Source organism: Cydia pomonella, chromosome 11 (genome assembly GCF_033807575.1).
Source record: "Cydia pomonella isolate Wapato2018A chromosome 11, ilCydPomo1, whole genome shotgun sequence".
In the NCBI taxonomy this organism is placed as follows: Eukaryota; Metazoa; Arthropoda; class Insecta; order Lepidoptera; family Tortricidae; genus Cydia; species Cydia pomonella.
This window is the reverse complement of record NC_084713.1, coordinates 6,167,726-6,180,472: the sequence shown is the minus strand read 5'-3', so window position 1 is coordinate 6,180,472 and position 12,747 is coordinate 6,167,726. Positions and strand designations below refer to the sequence as shown.

The 12,747-nt window shown below is 39.6% G+C and overlaps 2 protein-coding genes across 3 annotated transcripts in view; one reads left to right on the top strand and one right to left on the bottom strand.

Moving 5' to 3' along the window:
• The window catches only part of LOC133522694 (axoneme-associated protein mst101(2)-like), a 255,262-nt gene that overhangs the window by 70,938 nt on the left and 171,577 nt on the right, over positions 1-12,747 (top strand). The gene's annotated exons all lie outside the window — the stretch shown is intronic.
• On the bottom strand, positions 6,456-12,147 carry LOC133522692 (uncharacterized). Its single transcript, XM_061858104.1, has one exon. The coding sequence runs from the start codon at positions 11,800-11,802 to the stop codon at positions 6,622-6,624; it is 5,181 nt and encodes a 1,726-aa protein (XP_061714088.1). The 5' UTR covers positions 11,803-12,147; the 3' UTR covers positions 6,456-6,621.

Genomic DNA, 12,747 nt, shown 5'->3' with positions numbered 1-12,747 from the left:
TCCTAATCTACTCATCATAACTCCATCGAGTTTGGGCTCAATAGATTTACCCTGATGAGCACCATCAATCTAGATGAAGTCCAGGGTCTCATGATGGAGTCAGGAGCTGGTCACCAGAACTCCTAATCTACTCATCATAACTCCATCGTGTTTGGGCTCAATAGATTTGCCCTGATGAACACCATCGATCTAGATGAGGCCCAGGGTCTCATGATGGAGTCAGGAGTTGGTCACCAGAACTCCTAATCTACTCATTATAATTCCATCGTGTTTGGGCTCAAAAGATTTGCCCTGACGAGTACCATCGATCTAGATGAAGTCCAGGGTCTCATGATGGAGTCAGGAGTTGGTCACTAGAACTCCTAATCTACTCATTATAATTCCAACGTGTTTGGGCTCAAAAGATTTGCCCTGATGAGCACCATCGATCTAGATGAGGTCCAGGGTCTCATGATGGAGTCAGGAGTTGGTCACCAGAACTCCTACTCTACTCATCATAACTCCATCGTGTTTGGGCTCAATAGAGTTGCCCTGACGAGCACCTTCAATCTAGATGAGGTCCAGGGTCTCATGATGGAGTCAGGAGCTGGTCACCAGAACTCCTAATCTACTCATCATAACTCCATCGTGTTTGGGTTCAAAAGATTTGCCCTGATGAGCACCATCGATCTAGATGAGGTCCAGGGTCTCATGATGGAGTCAGGAGCTGGTTACCAGAACTCCTAATCTACTCATCATAACTCCATCGTGTTTGGGCTCAATAGATTTGCCCTGATGAACACCATCGATCTAGATGAGGCCCAGGGTCTCATGATGGAGTCTGGAGTTGGTCACCAGAACTCCTAAACTACTCATCATAACCTCATCGTGTTTGGGCTCAATAGATTTGCCCTGACGAGCATCATCAATCTAGATAAAGTCCAGGGTCTCATGATGGAGTCAGGAGTTGGTCACTAGAACTCCTAATCTACTCATTATAATTCCAACGTGTTTGGGCTCAAAAGATTTGCCCTGACGAGCACCATCGATCTAGATGAGGTCCAGGGTCTCATGATGGAGTCAGGAGTTGGTCACCAGAACTCCTAATCTACTCATCATAACTCCATCGTGTATGGGCTCAATAGAGTTGCCCTGACGAGCACCATCAATCTAGATCAGGTCCAGGGTCTCATGATGGACTCAGGAGTTGATCACCAGAACTCTTAGTCTATTCATCATAACTCCATCGTGTTTGGGCTCAAAAGATTTGCCCTGACGAGTACCATCGATCTAGATTAAGTCGAGGGTCTCATGATGGACTCAGTAGTTGGTCACCAGAACTCCTAATCTATTCATCATAATGGTAATTTGATGGTGCTTGCCGGAGTAAATCTATTGAGCCCAAACACGATGGAGTTATGATGAGTAGATTAGGAATTATGGTGACCAACTCCTGACTCCATCATGAGACCCTGGACTTCATCTAGATCGATGGTACTCGTCAGGCCAAATCTTTTGAGCCCAAACACGATGGAATTATAATGAGTAGATTAGGAGTTCTAGTGACCAACTCCTGACTCCATCATGAGACCCTGAACATCATCTAGATTGATGGTGCTCGTGAGGGCAAATCTATTGAGCCCAAACACGATGGAGTTATGATGAGTAGATTAGGAATTATGGTGACCAACTCCTGACTCCATCATGAGACCCTGGACTTCATCTAGATCGATGGTACTCGTCAGGCCAAATCTTTTGAGCCCAAACACGATGGAATTATAATGAGTAGATTAGGAGTTCTAGTGACCAACTCCTGACTCCATCATGAGACCCTGAACATCATCTAGATTGATGGTGCTCGTGAGGGTAAATCTATTGAGCCCAAACACGATGGAGTTATGATGAGTAGATTAGGAATTATGGTGACCAACTCCTGACTCCATCATGAGACCCTGGACTTCATCTAGATCGATGGTACTCGTCAGGGCAAATCTTTTGAGCCCAAACACGATGGAATTATAATGAGTAGATTAGGAGTTCTGGTGACCAACTCCTGACTCCATCATGAGACCCTGGACTTCATTTAGATCGATGGTACTCGTCAGGGCAAATCTATTGAGCTCGAATACGATGGAATTATAATGAGTAGATTAGGAGTTCTAGTGACCTACTCCTGACTCCATCATGAGACCCTGGACTTCATCTAGATTGATGGTGCTCATCAGGGTAAATCTATTGAGCCCAAACTCGATGGAGTTATGATGAGTAGATTAGGAGTTCTGGGGATTTCTGGTGACCAACTCCTGACTCCGTCATGAGACCCTGGACCTCATCTAGATCGATGGTGTTCGTCAGGGCAAATCTTTTGAGCCCAAGCACGATGGAATTATAATGAGTAGATTAGGAGTTCTGGTGACCAACTCCTGACTCCATCATAAGAACCTGGATGGACTTCATTCGGGTCAAAAATAATAATACAAACCCTAACGTGATTTCAAATAACACTGAAACTCTATAGCACTAATGTGCGCAATCGATTGGCATCTTGACTACGCAGCATGGGTGCGTAGCCACCTTGCCAATCGATACGACAACGAAACACTATCTGTCTCTCTCTCGTACTAATATGCACAAATGATTGGCATCTTGGCTGGGCAGCATGGGTACGTAGCCAACATGCCAAACGTTTACGATACGACAAGGAAACACTATCTGTCTCTCTATCGCACTAATATGCGCAATCGATTGGCTTCTTGGCTAGGTATCATGGGTGCGTAGCCAACATGCCAATCGTTTACGATGCGACAACGAAACACTACTCTCTCTCTATCGCACTAATATACGCAAACGATTGGTATTTTGGCTAGGCACTAAGCAAGTGTGTGGCCAACATGCCAATCGTTTACGATACGACAACGAAACACTATCTGTCTCTCTATCGCACTAATATACTTTATTTATACCTGCAGTCATTTAATAACTTCTTCATTTTCCATTGGTGTGAAAGAGACAGAATAAAGAGCAAGGGTTATAGTACACTCTGTAGTCTGTACACTTAGTAGTAGTGTACATAAAAAAAAACTACTGTGCATATACAATAAAATAAAGAGTGCCCATATGATATCATATGACACTAAAATTAATGTTGCTTGAAATTATATTGAAAACTATCAAGATTATTCTAGTCTGCATTGAAACGCGCGTCGCGTTGCCGGCGCTCGCGTACCGAGCGCCAACGCCATCTATCGAGCGTTATTTCGTGAAATCGGAGAACGCTCCAAGGATTAAGGGCTCTTAACGCACCATATTTGCATCCAAAAACTTATTCAAATGTATACTTTGTTTTAGTCTACATAAGATAAGTAATAATACTAGGTAATGGCAGGTAGTAATTTCAATTGTCAAACTACAGGAGACTAGGTTGTCAAATTAAGGCATTTTATCACCACGGAAATAAAAGTTTCGTTTATTTCCCAATAAAAAAAAAACTAAGATATAAAATGAAATGTATTTTCAAACGCAGATACGATGGTTTTTATTACAGTGCGGCAAAACTCAGGCGAAGTCAATACCTCGTGGCTCCATTGAGTGACAACATTTAATTTCAAACTGAATTCAAATTCCATTTGATATCAGTACTTTGAAATCTTACATATTGGTATATGTGCTAGAGTGAAGAAATAAGTACCTAAGTAATATCTTATCTACTTACCTTCGTCGAAAGAACCGACATTTCGAACGACATCAATCAGTATTTGATACTAATACTAACAGTAATTAATGAATATGCTACTTGGCGCTTAGCTATAACATATAAGTTTTATATTACATGATTATTTGTGGAACATAACGTGTTCTATATGTCAACAGGTTATTAATTCTTAGTATTTAGGTGCCTGAAGCTAACCTGTGACATTTGCATTACGTTATATGAGTTCCGTGTCAACTTTATTTTTTATTTGTCGTGAATGGATAGTGCATCTCTAATGATATGAAAAAATGCACAGATTTAACCATTATTTTTTTCTTAACTACCGAATTTAACAAAAATTGAAATAGTTTAACAAAAATTAACCTTAGTTATAAATAGGAATTAACTTTCAGTAGATAATCCTTGATGCTGTTAGACACTATTAGTTTGAAATAAATTATTCATTCATTTATTCATTAGTATTATGAACATTATTGATTGGAATAAAATAAAATATTATGAAATATATGGAACGAAAAAATATGCGAATATTATTAGTGTCATCCATACCAATGCCATGTTGTGTTTAGCCAGTTTGACTTGGAATAATTTCGTTACTTTTTACCCGACTGCGTCAGAAGGAGGGTAATGTTTTCAACTATTTAAAAGTAAGAGGTATGAGCACGACCAAAGCTCCAAACTAGTGTTTCAGAATAGACCCCCTGCAGAGACATTTACGTCAACGGGGCACAGATGGTTTAAGCAAGGTTAAGTTAACGAACTAGCGAGATCGCTACGGATAGTCGGATACGCAATGTAATCGCGATCAGTCGCGCTGTCTCGAGGTTGACATCTGCTGCGAGCCGTGCGGTCGAAGACCCCTAATCGAGTAGACTATGAATTAAGACAAATATTTATACCTCGCAGTACCTGGTAATTTGGCATATTATTAGATGTATGCACTTTACGGTGTCAGGATGAATGGTTGTATTTTCGTATTTTTTTTAACAAACTTGTTTTATTATAGATATCAATGAGAGCTATATTATTTTTTAATAAGCAGAAACGTCTGTGAACGATGCTATTAAGCTTAGAATAAATTTGAAAGTGGAATAAATTACTATCTTGGGTGAGACTTGAACTCACGGGCTCTGGATCCAGAATTTTTCTACTTTTATTCAGAGCTTAAAATGAGAGCTTTAGTTCCTCAACAGTTCAGTTTTCATATTTTGGCTTGATTTTTAGCTAAAGAAAAATTGATGATTGATAGAACGTAAAATTGTGATGATTCATCATGAACCAATTAAACTTTGATCTTGATTAGCAAACGAGGTTAAAAACCTTCAACCTGCACGTTAAAAATGACAATTCCAATATACAAAGTGTTCAATAAATGGATCCACCGAGCCAAGATCTAATTTTCTTCGGTATTGAAATCTATACTCGCGCGTCTTCGTACCGTTAGAAATGATTCTGTGCAGTGTAATGATACTCGTGACGACGATGTGCTGTTTATGGAGGAGAGTGCAGGCAGTTTCTCGCGGTAGTGTAATAAATCAATTTATGGTTTACGAGTTATATAGGTGTAACATGTTTACAGTATGTTTCTTAAAGAATAAAAGACAATTTGAAACTATCATTTGTGCCTACAAACTGATCTAGGTATTGAAGCTTTTGACCTGTCGCGTTTCTATACAGCGTGAACTTTGTATAGAATTCCCGCCGCCAGCGAAATCATTACTTCCGTGAATGAACATTAAAGGCAATCATGAACCTCTATCTCGCCTAAAGTCTACCTAATTACTCATGCACTTAATCCTTCTCGGTCACAGTGTGTTTATCTACATTCTCCTGATGTTATTAAGCTTGCTCTTTGACCCATAAATACCCAAGCTCGACTTGAGTCGGCTAAGAATCTTCAGTTTTAAATATTTACTTTTTTCTTTAATGTTAAAGATATTTATCATTTTTGTGATGGTATCGCACAAAGTTGACTTCAAGTTATTTTATTAGCTCACTACCTAAAGGCACCAGTGATCTCTGTAAATCAATCTGATGAAATGAATGTCTGACATCTTGGTACGAAGTTACGTATATTATCCAATAGCCTTATATCCATATATATATAGTGATCTTATATCCATCAATCTTCTCATGCGTTCAATTGCGACAATTCGTCGCACAGTTAAAATTACAATATTGCAATTAATCATCAGGTCAGTTTTATATAAGCCGAATTTGATAGTTCATGCGCGTTGCGTGATCGCGATTCGTTCAGGTTTCGGTCTCCTTGGCCGGTGTAGAAATCACAAATTACAACGTTTATACGATTCTACTATTTCTAACAAGTTGACATTGTTTGCTGAATGAGATACAGGCTCGATCAAGCGAGAATAGCGAGATAGATGTGAGTTTTTATCAGATCTAACGTGGCATTGGCCTGAAAAACTCTAATGGAACTGATACACGAGTATTGTTGTTATAATGTTACTTAAGTGGACATATTTACAATATGTTGTAATGTTTGCAATGCAGACGCTCTTCGAGATCATATTCTCGGCTGTCATTTGGTATGACGATGACACATTGCACAATTATCCGCTACCTCCTAGCTTGAGCTATGCGAGATCATTTAATAGAGGATGCACGCATTAGTGTTACTTAGCCTGTCCATCATGTAGGTGAACTTCCTTGTGATTAAGCAGTTCTACCTCTGGACCAAGCTTATACATTTTGTTGAATGCAATAAGGTTCATAATTGAGTGGAGAATTAAAACACGTCCTGTTGCTATGATTTTTGTAATGCTACTAAAAATGAAATGCATATATAATACTACTAGTTATGATAAGTTCGAGTGCGCGTTAACATACCACCGGCCAAAGGACTACTAAGTCCTTTAAAAACAATTATACATTTTAATAAGCTGAAAGCATGCAAATATATTGGTACATTAATCATTAATCTGTATTGGTAATAAGCATAGTTTTGTAACTGGTCTTTTCACCACACTATCACCACTTTTAACACTATACACTCGCGTAATATGGTCTGGACCTGGATGTTTAGCGACTATTCGGCCGAGAGCCCATTTTCCAGGTGGAAGATTGTCGGTTTTAATGAGAACAATCTGTCCCTCTTTGAACTCTTCTACTCTCTTTAACCACTTTGGTCGCTGTTGCAAACGTGACAGGTACTCGTGTTGCCATCTGCACCAAAGATCTCTGACCAATTTCTGTGTGTGCTGCCATCGTGATAGTGAGCTCATTCGAACATCCTTCAAGTCGGGCGATGGGACGTTTATGGGTGCTTCGCCGATCAGAAAGTGTCCGGGTGTTAGGGGTTCTATACTGTCTGTATCGTCGTTATCAATTGGACATAACGGCCTTGAATTTAAGCATGCCTCAATTTCGCAAAGGACTGTCACAAATTGCTCGAAGGTAAGGTGAGAGGTGACGATTCTTTTTAGATGATGTTTCAGGGATTTTACACCAGCCTCCCACAAACCACCAAAATTCGGACTATAGGCGGGGATGAAATGCCACTGCGTACCGTCTTTAGCCAAGGAATCGGAAATTTCTCCTGTAAAATCTAGTTGTGCCTCTTTCCATGCGTTAATCAATTCCTTATTGGCTCCAACAAAGTTTCTTCCTTGGTCACTCCACAAATGGTTGCATCTCCCTCTCCTGGCCACAAATCTCTTGAAGGCAGCTATAAAGGCTTCAGAAGTCAGGTCACTGACTAGCTCTAGATGTATGCATTTAACTGATAAGCATATAAATATAGCTACATACGTCTTCGTAGTCTTTGCTCCTCTACCCTTAGACATTAGGGTAGTGAAAGGTCCTGCAAAGTCGACGCCACTATGTAAAAATGGTCTAGCAGGCGTAACTCGTTCTCTTGGCAGGTCTCCCATCAGCTGTGCTTTTGGAGCAGCGTTTTGTCTGACGCATACAAGGCATTTATTGACGTGAGCCTTTACTAAATTCTTTGATTTTATAATCCAAAATTTGGAACGTAAATAACTCATCGTGAGTGTTATTCCACCATGCATGGTCTTTAAGTGTGCGTCGGCTATTATCAGAGGAGTTAAGTGGTTTCTATTGCCCAATATTAAGGGATGCTTTTCTTCATTATTTATGTTTGCAAGTCTAAGCCTTCCTCCCACTCTCAGTAGACCTTCTTCCAAATAGGGATTTAAAGATTTTATAGTGCTCCGTTTATGTACTTGTTTGTTCGTCGTTAGTCTATCTATTTCTTCTCCAAATTCTTCCTTTTGTACAAGTCTTAAACATATTTGCAGTGTGTGGTCTAAGTCATGAGTAGTTAATTTTAAATTGTCTATTTGCAGTTTTTTCACGTTCAGAAATTTGCGACAATATGTTACGGTTTTTATTAATTCTTGTAAATTATCAAAGTCTTTAAATTGCTCTGTCAATTTTCTCTCCTTCTCGCTTCCATACACGTTTAAATTTGCCTGTATCACGTTTTTCCTTTCTATGTCGGTTGAAATGACATTTGGTCTTCTATATTCTATTTCCTTTCTAGATAGCCATTCAGGGCCTTCCCACCATATCTTAGAAACCTTCAACTCTGACAAGTACATTCCTCTAGATGCAATGTCAGCGGGGTTATCCTCTGAAGTAACGTGATGCCACTGGTTTTGACTAACATTGTTTGTTATTTCCACAACTCTGTTTGCCACAAACGTTTTCCACCTTTGTGGTTCGCCAAAAATCCATGAAATTACAATGGAAGAGTCTGTCCATGCGAATATTTGTGAAGCTGGCATTCTCATAGCACAGCGGACTTGTCTTAACAATTTTGCCAACACAACAGCTCCACACAATTCCAATTTAGGTAAAGAGACAGGTTTCACTGGAGAGACTCGTGTTCTCGAAGCGATTAACCTTGTTTTGACTGTACCGTCTGCCTTTTCTACTCTAATGTAAACGGCTGCACCGTAAGCGGAGATAGAGGCGTCACTGAAACCGTGTATCTGAATATTTGCTCCTTCAGTGCTCAAAGTGTCCAGCCATCTATCAATACGGACCTCATTGACCTGTCTCAAGTCTACTCTTAATCGAAGCCATTCATCTTTTAAGGGTTGACTAAGTTCCTCGTCCCAATTCACCTTTGCCAGCCACAACTTCTGTATCAGTATTTTAGCCATCAGGACACAGGGTGAGATCCAGCCCAGAGGATCAAACAGTTTCTGGATGTCAGACAAAATGGTTCGTTTGCTGATATGATTAGTTACCTCTGGAAGATTAAGGTTGTACTCGAATTGATCTGTTCCCATGTTCCATTGAACACCAAGTGCCTTGATCGTGCCATCCATGTTTAAATCAATATGTGCGTTAACTGATCTATCTTCGGGCTTCAAACTTCGCATAAACTCGACACTATTGGATGACCATTTCTTGAGCTGAAATCCTCCTTTTTGCATAACTTCTTGCAATTGTTTGCTGGCTTCTATTGCTTGTTCGATAGTGTCACATCCGGACATCAGGTCGTCGACGTAGAAGTCTTCTGTGATCATCTTTGCTGCAACAGGAAACTCGTCTCCTTCATCTATAGCCAGCTGTTGCAACGTTTTAACTGCCAGATATGGAGCTGAAGCTGTTCCGAAAGTTACTGTTAGGAGACGGTAATCTTCTATTTCCTTGTCGCTGCTACTTCTCCATAAAATTCTCTGGTAGTCGGAATCTTCTTTAGTTGTTAGAATCATCCTATACATTTTGTGAATGTCTGAGACGAAGCATACAGCGTGCATACGCCATCTCATTATCAAACTTCTCAAATCTTCTTGTAAAACTGGCCCAACAAGGAGGTCGTCGTTTAAAGAGAAACCATTGGTACCCTTACACGACGCGTCATACACGACACGCGTTTTTGTAGTTTCCTTCTCTTCTCGAATAATTGCATGATGGGCTAAGTATACACTCTTCTTTGTATGTCTTTCATCGGTTGGTACCTTTTCCATGTGCTTCTGTTCGATGTAATCATCAATCACCTTTACATATTCTTCTTTAAGCTTTGGCATTTTTAGAAATCTTCTCTCTAGTTGTATTAATCTGTTCTGTGCTATTTCTCGTGTATTTCCTTCACATGCTCTTGGTACTTCTGTCTTTAAAGGTAGCTTGACGATGTATCTTCCTTCTTCATTTCTTTTGTAGGTATTTTTGTAAATTCTTTCACATGTCTGTTCTTCTTCCGTTAATGTTCTCTTTGTATCGGGTTCAACCTCCCATATAGTCTTCAATAAATCATCTACATCGACTTGATGATGCATTGTAATAAAAGATTTTTCCTGTATACTTGTATCCGTCTCTCCATTATCTCCAAATAGGATCCAACCCAAGTAGGTTTTCTGAGCACATGGTGTACCCGGGGGACCCTTGATTATTGGTGTATCTTCTTGAATAATCTGTGCATATACTTTAACTCCAAGGAGAAGATCTACTGGACCTGGTGTGTTATACTTTGGGTCGGCCAGGTGTAGATTTTGTATGTGAGACCAATTGCTTGTATTCATAGTTTTCACAGGCATTTCAGTGGTCAATTGCTTGGAAATCACATAGGCTCGAAGCTGTATGGAATACGACGTTTGATATTGCGACGAAACCTGTAATTGAACCACTTGATTTGCGTTCGCCTTTATAGGCCCCAATCCAGTTATACTTGCTCTTGTTGATTCTCTTTTAAGTTTTAATAATTGGGCCGCTTTCTCACTAATGAAAGATGCCTGTGAGCACGGGTCGATAAGAGCCCTGAGTGCAATGGTGTGACCTTGCTCACTCTTTACGTTCACGATTGCAGTTGCTAATAAGCCATCACTATGTCTAGCTGTGTGGTGTGATGCAATTGCCACGGTAGCTTGAATTCCTGGTTCAGTCTCGTTGTCCTTGGATAGCGTCGGTTGGGTATTGTTATCTTGATCTGCTGTTTCCGGGCTCTTGGATACATGGACGAGTGAATGATGGCGCTTGCGACATATTCGGCATGACATGGGCAATCGACACTTGAAAACCGCATGTCCTGGTACTAGACAATTATAACATAGCCTATTGTTTTTTACATATTCACATCTCTCATTAGGTAGCATCTTTGCAAATTCTTTGCAATGAGAGAGTGTGTGATTACCTTTACACATGACACAACTCTTCTCTGTATGCGATTCTGTGGCGTGGAACGTGCGCTCTTTGACTATGTTTCTTTCGCGCGGAGTTGATAAAGAAGCGGTGATGAGCTCTAGCGTTCGGAATTTAGCTTCCAGAAATTTGACGAAGTCTGTCCACTTGGGTAATTCCTCGGAATCATCCTTGTGAGCGTACTCCTCCCAATCCTTGTGTGACTCCGGGTCCAATTTCTGCACTACCAGAAAAATGATTAAAGGATCCCAGGAATCGGTGGCCATATTCAAATTATGTAAACTATTTAAGCATTCAGTTGTAGTATCCAATAATGATTTCAGGTTAGTGGCCGACTGAGTATTTAATCTCTTTTGCATAAATAACCGCTTCAATATAGAATTCACTATTAACCTTTTGTTTCCATAACGCTTTTGAAGAATGTCCCACGCTTGTGTATAATTACTTTCGGTAATTTGAACGTGCTTTAAAATCGCTTCTGCCTCGCCGGATACACTGGTCTTCAAATAATGCAATTTTTGTACATTACTAAGCGACGCATTGTTATGCACAATTGACAAAAACAAATCTTTAAAAGTGGGCCATTGTTCATAACCACCGGTAAAACTTGGAAGTTGAATTCGACGTAATTTTCCCACTTGGTTATCCGAGTTATTTGTATTGAGGTTGATTTGTTTTGTGTTGCTGTTCAATAAGTCTTTCAGATCGCCTTCAATGTTCAAGTATAAATCTTCGTAAATAAAGTATTCTTCGTTAATAAAATATTGCGTAACAGCTCGTTGTTCGCGTGGCATAACCTTAATAAGTTCTTGATGTGTTTGTTTGAACGTCGCCCAGTATCCTTGTATGCAGCTTAATCTCGCCTCAACATAACCTCTTGTTAATCGTGCCTTAGAGCATTTCTTTAAATTCACTTGTGTTTTCTGAAGTAAACCTGCCGTATCTTGTAAAACAGTCATCAATTGTTCCGCCGTAGCCATTTTTCGTAAGTTGAATCTTCACTTATTCACGTATAAACACAAGTAAACACAATGATTTGAAATAAATATTTAAGTTGAAACGAAATTGCATTGAAATCTTATCTTTTAACTTGTTTCTATCGGCTTGTTTATCACATTCTTTTGTTCTCGCGGCCAGGTGTCCAACGGCGAGCGCTCGAAACACTTTTTCCTTATCCGGATCGTTTGGACCATATGTTGAATGCAATAAGGTTCATAATTGAGTGGAGAATTAAAACACGTCCTGTTGCTATGATTTTTGTAATGCTACTAAAAATGAAATGCATATATAATACTACTAGTTATGATAAGTTCGAGTGCGCGTTAACACATTTGCAAGAAATATGTCAAAGTAGACCAAGATATTTAAGAGTAGGATCAAGCTGACTTTGCATGGCATTTGCAATGACCAAGTGTGGCATTGTAATCATTAACTTTGTTCTATTCAAGCCGGTGCGAATTTCACTAGGCACACTCTAGATTTTCCTTGGCACAATCGAGCTCTACTCAAGAAGTGACAATATTTCTGTATAAAAAAAACAAATTTACCGTTCTTTCAAATGTTGAAAACAAATTCTATGCCGCTTATCACACAGTTGCAGATAGACGTCATCAATCAAATGAGATATATGAGGTACTGTGTTGCGTGAAGTGAGGTAAACATTATCCTCCACGTGCTAATAAGCCAATTACCAGCCTCTGGGCCCACGCCGTCACGACCTCACTTTCACACCACGCTACTGATATCTTACAATAGGTTTTCTCTCATTTTGTTGTAGTGTCGTATTTACGTTAAATATGTCTGCAAATTGAGCCATGATCGATCACTTTGCCGGTAGCTGTTCGTTTGAAACTATAAGTAGGAACAAACTGTATAAATTCTTACATGTAATGGCATAACAGTATAAACAGGAAATTATATCTATT

What these genes read in the sequence shown, in the direction of transcription:
- LOC133522692 (XM_061858104.1), bottom strand. Translation starts at nt 11,802, where the DNA reads ATGGCTACGGCGGAACAATTGATGACTGTTTTACAAGATACGGCAGGT.